Source organism: Arachis ipaensis, chromosome B06 (assembly GCF_000816755.2).
Source record: "Arachis ipaensis cultivar K30076 chromosome B06, Araip1.1, whole genome shotgun sequence".
NCBI lineage: Eukaryota > Viridiplantae > Streptophyta > Magnoliopsida > Fabales > Fabaceae > Arachis > Arachis ipaensis.
In genome coordinates this window covers 124,579,910-124,592,515 of record NC_029790.2, presented here as the reverse complement: position 1 = coordinate 124,592,515, position 12,606 = coordinate 124,579,910, and the positions used below count along the sequence as shown (strand labels likewise).

The 12,606-nt window shown below is 33.2% G+C and overlaps 1 protein-coding gene across 1 annotated transcript; it reads right to left on the bottom strand.

Annotated features, from left to right (window-relative positions):
* LOC110264163 lies at nucleotides 2,265–4,471 on the bottom strand. The gene is made up of 3 exons (XM_021105839.1): nucleotides 3,739–4,471; nucleotides 3,424–3,649; nucleotides 2,265–3,331 (listed from the first exon to the last, which is right to left on the bottom strand). The coding sequence occupies exons 1-3, from the start codon at nucleotides 4,390–4,392 to the stop codon at nucleotides 2,955–2,957; spliced, it is 1,257 nt and encodes a 418-aa protein (XP_020961498.1). The 5' UTR covers nucleotides 4,393–4,471; the 3' UTR covers nucleotides 2,265–2,954.

The window sequence follows — 12,606 nt, the reverse complement described above, 5'->3', positions numbered from 1 at the left end:
TAACTGTATTTTTTGTCTTTTTAGCAATTAGCATTACTTTTTATATTTATAATTATATGTATTTCTTTTTTCAAACACCACTTTTTTTTTATTATTATCATTGTTATCACTCTCTATCCTTTGGTCTTACTTGGCAGGTTATAATTCTTGATGAACCTACCAGCAGAATGGATCCATACTCAATGTGTTTGACTTGGCAGTTAATAAAACAATTTAAGATAATCTTACTAACAACTCATTTAATGGATGAAGCAAATAAACTAACGTTTTGTTTGGGAGTGAAAAGAAATAGAAAGGAGAGAAATTGAGTGAAAAGAAATAAAAAAAAATAGAAGTGAAATTTAATTTTTATGGGTGTGTTTGGATGAAAGGAAAATAAAATAGAAAAATATTAAAAGATAAATAATTTATGTTGTTTGTTTGAAAAGAAAAATAAAAAAAGTAAATTAATACTAATACTTTGTTTGGGGGTGGAAAGAAATAGGAAGGAGAGAAATTGAGTGAAAAGAAATAAAAAGAAAAGAAATTGAAGTGAAATTTAATTTCTATGGGTGTATTTAGATGGAAGAAAAATATGATGGAAAGATATTGAAAGATAAATAATTTATGTTGTTTGTTTGGAAAGAAAAATGAAGAGAAAAAATGAATTAAGTTATATAATGACAATATTACCCTTCATATTATATAGTAATGTTATTATGTATATAATTATTATGTAAATATTTATAAATGTCATTAAATAATAACAACAAAATTTAATTATATTTATAATATAACAAGTTAATAATAATAATAATAATAATAATAATAATAATAATAATAATAATAATAATAATAATAATCACAAAATTAGAGTGATCTATTTAGATATAAATTTTATTTTTGTTTAATACTCATCCCAATACATAAACTGGAGATAATTTTAAAAAGAAGAAATATTCAAATTAATAAGTATATGTACGTCGTTCTAAAGAGGCTAACCGATCACATTATATCATTTGATTAATATATTATGCCTTATATTACACTTACAAATACACATGAAAGAAGTCTTACATGATAACACGCTAAGGTCAATTAAAAACAAAATTTACATATGAAGCTAACAAACTTAATACTGGGACCTCTTTGATCAAGTCATTACTAATAGCATAGACTTCTTTGACTAACTCATTACTTATAGCATAGTTAACAATAGTTATAGCTATCAAAGTCACAAAATACAAAGACATGAGGTTTTTTCATTATAAGCCTTAATTAAGTCATAGATATGTTACCCACAAAATATAAAGATACCAATACCTTTCTTGATCTTAAAGTTATATTTGTGCCAGTCTCAAAATATTAGCCACAGTTACTAGGACTATTGTTTCTAGAGTGCACCTGCTTCTTTCATCAATTCATATAATGTGGCAAGACGTACGTCAGCTGGAACACCAAAAAATTCTCTCTTAGCTCTATCTTCTCTACATAAAAAGTGGTAACACCTCATGCACAACTCTGGCATCACACCTAAATTCTCTAACTCAGTCCATACGTCATTTTCAGAGTAAATTCGAGGCCTACTTTACTCAAGAATTACAAGACTCCTTTCAGCTATTCACACTTTTTGTTTAGCAATTTGAACTTGCTACTTAGCTACCTGCACTTGTTCTTCAGCTGTTAACACTTGCTTTTCAGCAATATTAATTGATCTCTCATAAAAATGATTCCCATCTTTCATCATTTTAGTCAATGCTTGAATGCCTTGACTCATTCTTTCCATTTCTGATTCTAATTTATCACTCATGGTTGTTTTGCGTTTAGTACCTCTTGATGATGTTCCTTGAGAGCTAGTTGATTGGTTAGATAAACCAATTTCAGGACTATGACCCATTGTAAAACTAGTAGCACGAGGAGTAATTGGCTCGTCATTCCACTCCTCTTCCATATTTAAGAAACTATTATCATCATTCAAGTTAATTGTTTCTTTATGCTTCTTCCACCTTTTCACTTTTTCTTTGGCACTTTCAGCATGTTTTTCGGTTGTCCTGTCTGTACCATATATCTCAAACAATTTATCATAGTGTTTGATTGGAGTACGCATCCACTTTTTCACTTTTGGTTTTGCCTAAATCAAATAGAAGAATATTTACTATGAGTATGTCTATATGTAAATATATATTATTGAAATAATTCTTCAATATTTACTAGTGAAATTTAAAACAAAAAAAATAGTAAATGCATAAAGTTTACCTTAATCAATTCTTTCCAAACTTCAGCTTCAGCCTCAAATATCTTTGTAATTGGATTCTAAGAAAATCCACTAAGCCCATGAAAATGATCATAACAAACTTCAAAATGATCTTTTAAAGTCTTGAGTCTATTCTTAAAATTCTCTTTGCAGAGGTGATTACCATAGATAGATCTCAAAAGTGAAAGTACATTGTCATATGCCATTGTAGTAAATGTGCCATCCACTCTATTTCCTTTGCGACATTCTTCAATCAAAGCATCAATGAAGGTTGTATCCATTTCGTCGGTCCATCTTAAGGTATCCCGACTAGTAGCCTCACCTTGGCATGATGCTCTCTTTGCCATTAACACTTGTCAATCTACAAAACAAGTGGATAGAAATAACATCCATAATCTTAAATCAAAGTTTTTGTAAACTATCTTATCAGTTATTCAATAAATAAAGATTCAATACACTCCATAAGTACAACATGTGACAACTTGATTCAATAATTGCACACCAAAGTCATTAAACAGAATATAATAACACATCAAGAGGTAACATGAATTCAATAATAACAAATCAAAGTTATAATATCAACTCAGCGCACACATAATACAACTAATAACTTTATTTGCAAAATTTTTTAAATGAGTGATCAGAGCCCTAGTTGATAGTCAGCCCACATTTGAGTAGCTATTTTATCCCTTAACATGGCTCCCTGCCTATAGTCTTCATCTTATTCATGTCGAACTATTTCATCCTCTTCTGGATTATTTTCTTGTAGTTCTCGATCAACTTGAGCTATGAGATGTGGATCAGGATCTACACCCATTAAAAAGTTATGTAATATGCAACAAGCTAGCACAATTTCAGTCATAGTTTCAAAGTCATAATGTGGTTCAGTGTCGCTTGTGATTATTGCAAATCTTTTCTTCAAAACTCCAAATGACCTTTCGATAACATTTCTCAATGAAGCATGATGAAGATTAAATAATTCCTTTTCATTTTCTGGGCCACGTCTTGCATACTCTTTTAAGTGATACCTTACACCTCGGTATGGGGTAATTAATCCATGCTTCAGCATAAATCCAGCATCCCCAAGACAAAATTTTCCTACAGAATCCATCATTTAAAATGATTAATTTAGTATAAACACACAAACTACTAATCTTTACCTACTAATGAGACAATATAGTCTTATGTACCTCGTGGAAGTTTAAGATTATCATCCCTCGATAATGCATTCTTAAGAACTTTTGAGTCAGATGCTGTTCCTTCCCAACCCGTTAATACATAAGTGAACTTCATATCGAAATCACATGCAGCTAATACAATTTGTGTCGGCCAATCTTTTCTCCATCGAAATTTGGGTTGATCTCCTATGGGTACTTTGACACGAAAATGTGTTTCATCTATAGCTCCAATACAATCCTAAATAATAGTCCATTATTTAATAAAGTAACTTGAAATTGTATATATCAATCAAAATTATTTATTCATGTAATTGTACATGTCCATACCTTAAAATAAGGATAAAATCTATGATTGTGAAGGATCGCCGGAGAAATAATGGATGCAGATGGTTGTCGAAGAAATTCATCTTCTAGTAAAATAATTGCCCGTAGCACAGCATGGAAGTGACGGCTAACAGTTTCTCCAGACCGGTGGTAGAAAAAAGAAACGGTTCTAGTTTTCACATTATGAGCTATTATATACAAGAACCTAGCAACTTGCTCCTCTACTGTAACATGTTTTGTATCTCTCACTTGACATGTTGCTCTTAATTTCTCGCACAATTGAAGAAATGCATTAGGGCCCATGCGTAGGATGTCACGATACCTATGAGTTTCTCTTAACTGTTGCATTAAGGTAGCTCGAATTTGTTCTCGCCCAACCAATTTATGGGAGATGGATTTGTCAACCCTCGTAGACATACATTTCAATAAATATAACATGTGCACAATGTAACATATCAGTGTTATTGTGCATAATTTTTGTCGTCTTTTCCAATCCTCCCTCAAAACTGTTAATATATGTTCTTGGTTTTCAAGGGTTAACATGTTTTCCTGATTATCGACCCCAAACTTAAAGGAAAGGTTTAGTGAGAAATCACAATTAAAGATGTCTTCCATATTGACGACCAAAAAACTTTCTTCATGATCAGCCTTATCCATTTAACAAGCACTTTGTAGTTTCAAATGTACATATCGTACATTTACAGCACCAACAAAAACAAAAAAATATAGCATCATATGTTAAGCATAAGCAATGCAATTAAATAACTAGTATTTATATATATGACCTCCTAATCAAAGAATATAAGTAATTGTAAAAGAATCTCAATCAATTGAAAGATAACAATTTCTTATACCTCTCGAAAAAATTTAAACATAAACTACATATGAAAGAAACCAAAAATAAAAAACACAGAAAACGAAAGCAACTAATAGGTGTTAATGTGATTTGGGGTTTAAATTTACATAAAAATAAAAAATATTATGGATATATAGAAAGGAGTATTTTAGAAGAAAATTATTAAACGCTGTATAAGAATTTTTTTTATATACAAAGACTATTCCCATAAAGATAGTAATTAATTTTTTATATGTTATATCATAAATTTACCTACTAATCAAATATTTAAAATTGTTTAACGTTTTTTTTAGCTGTCCTTTTTATATAAAAAAATTATTTTAATCAGCTTCATGACCTATCCATGTGAGAATTACTTATGAATTTTGTGTATAAATAAATAAAATAGTTGAATAGTTATAAAAGTGTAGATTATGGAGCAAGTTTGCGAACAAGCGCAGTGGACCAAGTTTACTTTGCCGTGAAAGGTAAGTTGTTAATTTCTATCGTTTAATAACTTAGCTCCCTAATAATAATAATTTGTGTGTCCTGTGAAATCATTTAGTTTAGCTAAACCAAGTTTGTTTTACCAGTTATATTTTTTATTGGAGCATTTTATCAAACAATTTATAGACATAAAAGTTAACAAACTATGAATCAACATTTTTTATTGGAGCATTTCAGCAAACAGTTTACATACATGAAAATTAACAAAGTAATAAATCAAACTAACATATAATCTCTATCCATATACTTCAAAATTAAATCACAAACACAGATCCATCAGTATATAGCGTCAAATATGAAATAAGAGCAACATCAAAAACTTATCTATAGTGTATACACACATCAATCTCTTCAACTCTGATTAACTTATGAATTAGTAGTTTGAATTTTTTCATTGGAGCATTTTATCAAACAGTTTACACACATGAAAATTCACAAACTAGTAAATCGAACCAAAACCTCTTATTTCTGTCCCTATACTGCAAAATTAAATCTCATACACACAAATCTATGAATATAAAGAATGAAAGGTAAAATAAGAGTAGCATAGAAAACTTACATAATTTTACCAGTAGATGCAAGACGCTGTGACCAGAATGGTTGAGTAGTGGTAGAAGAATGGACCGTTGGTAACAGTTGCAGTGGTTGATAGCGTTGGAAGTGGGTAGCATGCACGGCTGAGTCCCAGGTTGAAGAAGAGTCTTCGAGAAAAAGAGAAGGGTAGGGTTTGGAATGATGAAATGGAATGAGTTTTCCTTTCATTTTCTCGCCTTAGTTGGGGAGAAAAGTTTTTGCTGGGCCCACATCACTTTTTGCTACTGTTGTATTTTTCCTTCACATTTTCTTTCAAAACCAAACAAGTGAAAGTATATATTTCCTTTCTATTTCTTTCCGTCCATATCAAATTTCCCCTATTTTCCACCGTAACAAACATAGCGTAAGTGATCGGATAGCTATTATGGTCAATGGTTCTCTGAAATGTTGTGGAAGGTTAATTTCTTTCTCACTTTCTCCAATTATACTGTTCATTTGAAAGCTAATGATTGAAATGGAATATGAGGATCAGTAAGAAATTTATATATGAAGATTATGTTGTGTATATATGTATATATTTTGTTGTATGTCTTTATCCATTTTGGATGCAAACCGTGCTTTAAGATTGAACCTGATTTCTTCTCTTTTATTGTTTTTAATAGTTAATTTTATTAAGGAGTTAATTGTCTATATCATTTAAAATGCAAAAAAGCAAAAACAAAAAAAGGTAAGACAGTTGGTTTTATGTTGGATTTCATATAAACAATGTTTTGGTTATGAACAATTAAGTTTAAACTCAAATAAAAAACATTTTCTCTTCATACATTGTTTTTAAATTTGTTTTGCATGACGTTATGATGATTGATTCTATTTATTTAATTCTACCTTGCTGGATATACATTTGGAGGTGGAAACTGAGAATTTCTTTAGGTTTTCTCTGGCATCTTTATCGGCTATTGAAGGAGTGTTTAGAAAAATTATATTAAAGGTTGCATGAAAAAATCACTTTTAAACATGGAAATAAGTACTAATAGGGCTGCCATGGGGATAAAGTAGCTGCGGTGAAAGCTGTTCACAACAGAATGGATGGACAATTTTATATTAGAAAACAGGTTTATTTTGTATTAAAAAATCTAAAAAAAAAATTCTGCCCATTAGGGTCGTTAAAATGGGCTAAACCCATCAGGTCAGTCTGTTTACCCATTTAAATGGGTGGGTTTTGCCTTTAAAATTAAACCCGTTTAAATTTCGGGCTAAACGGGCTGACCCCAATTAACCCGAAAAAAATGACGAGTTAAACGGGTGGCCCTTTATTTTTTTTTTTTGCATTTCTTCAAAAAAAGTAGCACTTTTAGCCGATATTTCTCTCGATTCGACCCGAAAATTCGACCCATCAACTAAAAAAATATTATTTTTAAAGGTTTTTGACCTAAAAGTGATATTCTTTGTCAAAATATTATTCAAAAAATAAAATAAAAGGATAAACGGGTTGGCCCATTTAACCCATCGGGCTGACCATAAACGGTCCGAGTTAAAAAATTATGGCCCGCGAATAAAGCGGGCTTAAACGGTCCAGTTCATTTAACGGACGGGTTTAACGGGCCGGGCCTAAATGGACTGCGCTAGCCCATTTGACAGCCCTACTGCCCATACTAGGATATATTTTTTTTAATTTGATAAGGATATAGCCACATTTTAAAATCATGGACAATAGGTTTACATTTAGATACGTTTAAGAAAATGTCGTTGTATGTCCTCTATCAGAACACTTTCTTAACGTAACTAAAACCAAACTAATGGGCATGTTTCTAAAAGCGTGGCTATAGGTTCATACATACAGCCACACTTTTAAGCGTGTCAATAGATAAAAGCGTGGCAAAAAATAAAGTGTTACCAATAGATTTATAAAAGCGTGGCAATAGAACAATTGGTACGCTTGTGGATGTGACCCTTTTAAAAGCGTGCTGATAGCTCAAAAAGCGTGGTAAAAAGCTATCGTTGCGCTTTTTTGTACTTTTTGTCATTCTTTAAAAGCGTGTCAAAATGCTGATTTTCTTGTGGAGCTCTATCATAATCATTATCATCGTTATCGTTATCGTTAGAGAGTGAAACAAAAAGAATTATTAAAAAATAAAATAAGAAGAAAAAGATAAATAAGAAAAAATGTAAAAAAAAGAAGTAGCACTAGAAGATAAAGAAGAGGAAGAAGAAGAGTTTTGAATTTTGTAGAATTTATCAGAAAAATAATACTGAAATTTTTTAATAATAACATATAGATATCTTAGTTTTGACATAGAAATTTCGGTGTCACTTTAAACAAATTTCGGTGTTATTTTTGTTTCTACAAATAATTCAATCCAATAAGTGTGAATCTACATTCATTCAACTAAATAAGATTGTAATACATGTTTATTCAAGTCTAATATGAGAAGCAATATATACTCCTAAAAGAAGATGTAAAAGCAAAAGAAAAGAAAGAACGAAAGAAGAATAAGAAATAAAAAAAATGCAGCATTAAAAAAGAGATTTCTGTATTCTATAACAAAATTTCAATGTTAAAATTATGAAATTTCGATGCTATTTTTGTTTATGGCAAGAATTCAATCCAATAAGTGTAGTTCAAAAAATTTGTGTCACAGTAAAAAAAAATTCGGTGTTATTTTCTGATAAATTCTACATAACTCAAAACTCCTCCTCCCCTTCTTCTTCTTCGTTATTATCTTCATCTTTTTTTTTTGAAACTTCTCATAATTCTTTTTATTTACCCTCATAACAAGAATAAAAATAAAAAAAAAAAGAGAAAAAAATCAAACAAAGAAAAAGAAGACATATAAAATGCTGCAAAAATTACCAAAAAAAAGAGGAAGAAAAGAAAAAAATGCAGCAATAACAGAGCAATAAAAGAATGACGATGATAAGAAAATATGTAAAAAAAAAGAACACGAAGAAGAGGAAGAAAAACGTAAAAAAGAAGAAGAATGTGAAGAAGCATAGCGTGTTCACACGCGCTAATAATGAAGCTGGTTTTTGTTGGGTTTGAACCAACTTGATTGAACTTGATTGCTAAAAAAACTTGAATATATAGCATCATGTTGGAACCAAAATTGGTACTGAAAATGATTTGTTGTTGTATCTCTATTAGCTTGGGATGGAAAATATGCACATATACATATCAGGCTAACAAACTAACAAACCCCTAAACTACGAAAAAGATTCCTCTCTAAATAAGGCTAACTAACCGCAGTAAATAAATAACAATCATAACAAGCAAAGCAAGATATCTGCCAATACTCCCCCTCAAGTTGGAGAAAAAATATTAATGATTTCTAACTTGCTGATCAAGTTCTTAAACAAGGTAGGTTGCACAACTTTTGTTAAAACATTGGCAAGCTGATGTCCTGACTTCACATGCACCAGCTTCATGGTACCGTCTTGTATACATTCTCGAGCAAAGTGACAATACATTTCAATATGCTTGGTATGCTCATGGAAGGTGGGATTCTCTGCAATGTGGATTGCAGCTTTGCTGTCACAGAAAATAAAAGGTGGATCAACTTGTATCTCAAAATCCTGAAGCAGCCTCATAATCCACACAACTTCAGCAGTGACATTGGCAAGTGCTCGATACTCTGCTTCAGCCATGGACCTCAAAACGGTGTCTTATTTCTTCAACTTCCATGAGATTAGAGAATCGCTAAGGAAGACACAATAGCCGGTAGTAGATCGTCTGGTTTCGGCACAGCTTCCCCAATTAGCATCCCCATATGCCTTGACCAATAAAGGGGAAGAAACCGAAAAAAGCAAGCCCTACCCAGGTGCAGCCTTCAAATATCTCAAAACATGATAGACAACATCCAAATGGGTCGTGCGATGAGAAGACATGTATTGGCTCAGCTTATTCACGGCAAATCAAATATCGGGTCTTGAAATAGTGAGGTAAAGTAACTTGCCAATCAACCTCCTATGTTGTCCCGCATCCTCGAGCAAATCCCCATCAGTGGCAGTAAGTTTTATGTTTGGATCCAAGGGTACAGAGGCAGGTTTACAATTCAAAAATCCAGTGTCTTCATGCAAAGAAAGGGTGTAATTTCGTTGAGACAAACAAATGCCTTCCTTAGATTTTGCTATCTCCAATCCAAGGAAATACTTTAAGGGGCAAGCACCTTGAGTTTGAAAAGACCTTGCAAAGTTTGCTGAGTTTGGGCAACCATATCACCAAGTTTACTAGCAACAATGATGTTGTCGACATATACAAGCACCATAACAAGTGAATCACCTGTTCCTCTATGAAATAGAGAATAATCTGATTTGGACTGAGTGAAACCAGCACCAAGCAAAGCAGTGGAGAACTTGGTAAACCATTGCCTCGAAGCCTGTCTCAAGCCATGGATTGACTTGTTTAGTTTGCATACAAGCTTCTCCCCCTGTCCCCCCTTGCTGGCATATCCCTGAGGTAGTTGCATATACACCTCCTCATCAAGATCACCATTCAAGAAGGCATTATTAATTCCTAGCTACAACAATTTCCAATTCTTCACAGCAGCAACAGCAAGTAGTAAACGAATAGTGGTGAGTTTGGCAACGGGTGAAAAAGTATCCTTATAGTCTACACCAGCTTGTTGAGTGTTTCCTCTAACAACCAAACGAGCTTTACATCTATCAACTGACCCATCTTGCTTGCGCTTCACCTTATACACCCATCGACAACTAATACAATATTTTTCGATTGGAAGTGAAACCACCTCCCATGTACGGTTATTCTTCATAGCTTGTAATTGCTCAGCCATAGCCTGTTGCCATTGAGGATACTTGGCAGCTTGGTGATAAAATTGGGGTTCATAAAAATCAGAAACTTGCATACAATAATCCTTGTATGCTGGACTCAAGCTCTCATAAGAAAAAAAATGCACCATCGCCAAAGGATTCACCACATTGTTGCAATGGTAGTCTGTAAGATAAGTAGGCACCCTATGGAGTCGCTGACTTCTTCTCAACGGTTGTGGGTTCTCAGCTCGTGGCTGTGTCACAATAGGAACAGGTGTAGCCGGAGCAACGAGTTGAGGTGTATTAAGGGAAACTTAAATTGGCTTAGGAAGGACATGATCATCAAAAGGATCAGGTAAGGAAGAATAAGTGCTGCCAAGCTTGAAGGGAAAATTCAATTCATGAAAAATCACATCCCTTGAAATAAAGAACTTTCTATTATTGAGATCATAGAGTTTGTACCGTTTGTAACCTCGTGGGTTGCCAAGAAAAACTGTTGGAATGCCTCTTGGTGAGAACTTGTTCCTAGAAGAAGGTAAAGTCGAAGCATAGGCAAGGCATCCGAACACCTTCAAGTCTTCATATGTGGGTTCCTTATTGTAAAGTAATTGATAAGGGAACTTCCAGCCAAGAGTAAAGGAGGGAGATCTATTGATAAAAAAAGCTGCAGTAGCAACACATTCAACCCAAAAATAAATTGGGACACTGATGAGCGGATAATTTATACACTTTTTGACATTGTTTTTAGTATGTTTTTAGTAGGATCTAGTTACTTTTAGGGATATTTTCATTAGTTTTTATGTTAAATTCACATTTCTGGACTTTACTATGAGTTTGTGTGTTTTTCTGTGTAGAAAGGAGTAAGACTAATTGGAGGAAGATAGCAGGAAAGCAGAGGTTCAGAGGAACAAAAGCATCTCCATTCGCTTATCTGAAATTCTCACCAATGAATTACATAAGTATTTCTATCCCTATTTTATTATATTATTTTTCGAAAACTCCATAACCATTTGATATCCGCCTGACTGAGATTTACAAGGTGACCATAGCTTGCTTCATACCGACAATCTCCGTGGGATTCGACCCTTACTCACGTAAGGTATTACTTGGACGACCCAGTGCACTTGCTGGTCAGTTACACGGAGTTGTGAACCGTGGTTTTGGCATCATGTTTTTGGCGCCATTTCCCGGGAAAGAAAGAGCAATGAACTTTACATAATTAAAGTATAATCACGATTCCGCGTACCAGACATCGGATTGATAATACAAGCTCCTTGCCACATTCAAAAGGTGTTGATGCTTCCGTTCCACCACCGAGTTTTGTTGTGGTCGCTCAACACAACTGAATTAGTGGAGAGAACCTTTTGATTTTAAAAAATCAGTAAGAGATAACTCAGGTGCATTGTCAGACCAAATCTTCTTAATCACACAGCCAAACTGAGTGTGAACCATGGCAAAAAATTCTTTAATGATGGTCGTAGCATCAGATTTGGCTTTCAACAAATAAATCCAGGTATATCGACTATGATCATCTACCAAAATGAGAAAACACCGCTCCCCCAAATGCGTAGCAACATGACAAGGACCCCAAGTGTCGCAGTGTATCAATGAGAAGCATTTGGACTCCTGATTATTGTTGGAAACAAAAGGCAATCGTTTTTGCTTGGACAAAAGGCATATGTCACACAATGAATTTTTATTAGAAGATGAAGAATTACAATTCAAAGGCAAATGTTGCAAAACAGGAAAAGAAAGGTGGCCTAATCAATGATGCCACAATTTTGCACTTATTTCATTACAAGAATCAGAAATGGCTAATGTATTGTCACAATCGGCATTATTACATGTAGATTCATTAACATTGACACCCTTAGTCATAGAAACTTGTGTGTGTGTGTGTGTGTGTGTGTGTGTGTGAGTAAACATACAATATGTGTTTCAATTCACCTTTCCCAATCATCTTGGAGTTCAGGTGGTCCTGAATCACAAAACCAACATCATAAAAGAAGAATATAAAAATGCTGCTTTAGCAACAAGAAACTCACTGAAATCAGGTTAATTTTGAATGAAGGCACATACAAAACTTCAGTGAGTGTGAGGGTTTGAGATAAGGAAACAGAACCAGAAGCAAGCACAGGTATGCGAGTATGATCAGGGAGAATCACAAACTTATTTGCAAACCAAATTGAAGGTTTGAAATTTTCGAAAGTACAAGTCACATGGCAAGTAGC

What these genes read in the sequence shown, in the direction of transcription:
- LOC110264163 (XM_021105839.1), bottom strand. Translation starts at nt 4,392, where the DNA reads ATGGATAAGGCTGATCATGAAGAAAGTTTTTTGGTCGTCAATATGGAA. An exon ending in GATTTTATCCTTATTTTAAG is followed by an intron (nt 3,650 to 3,738) that starts GTATGGACATGT and finishes ACTATTATTTAG; the next exon opens with GATTGTATTGGAGCTATAGA. An exon ending in TAATCTTAAACTTCCACGAG is followed by an intron (nt 3,332 to 3,423) that starts GTACATAAGACT and finishes TGGATTCTGTAG; the next exon opens with GAAAATTTTGTCTTGGGGAT.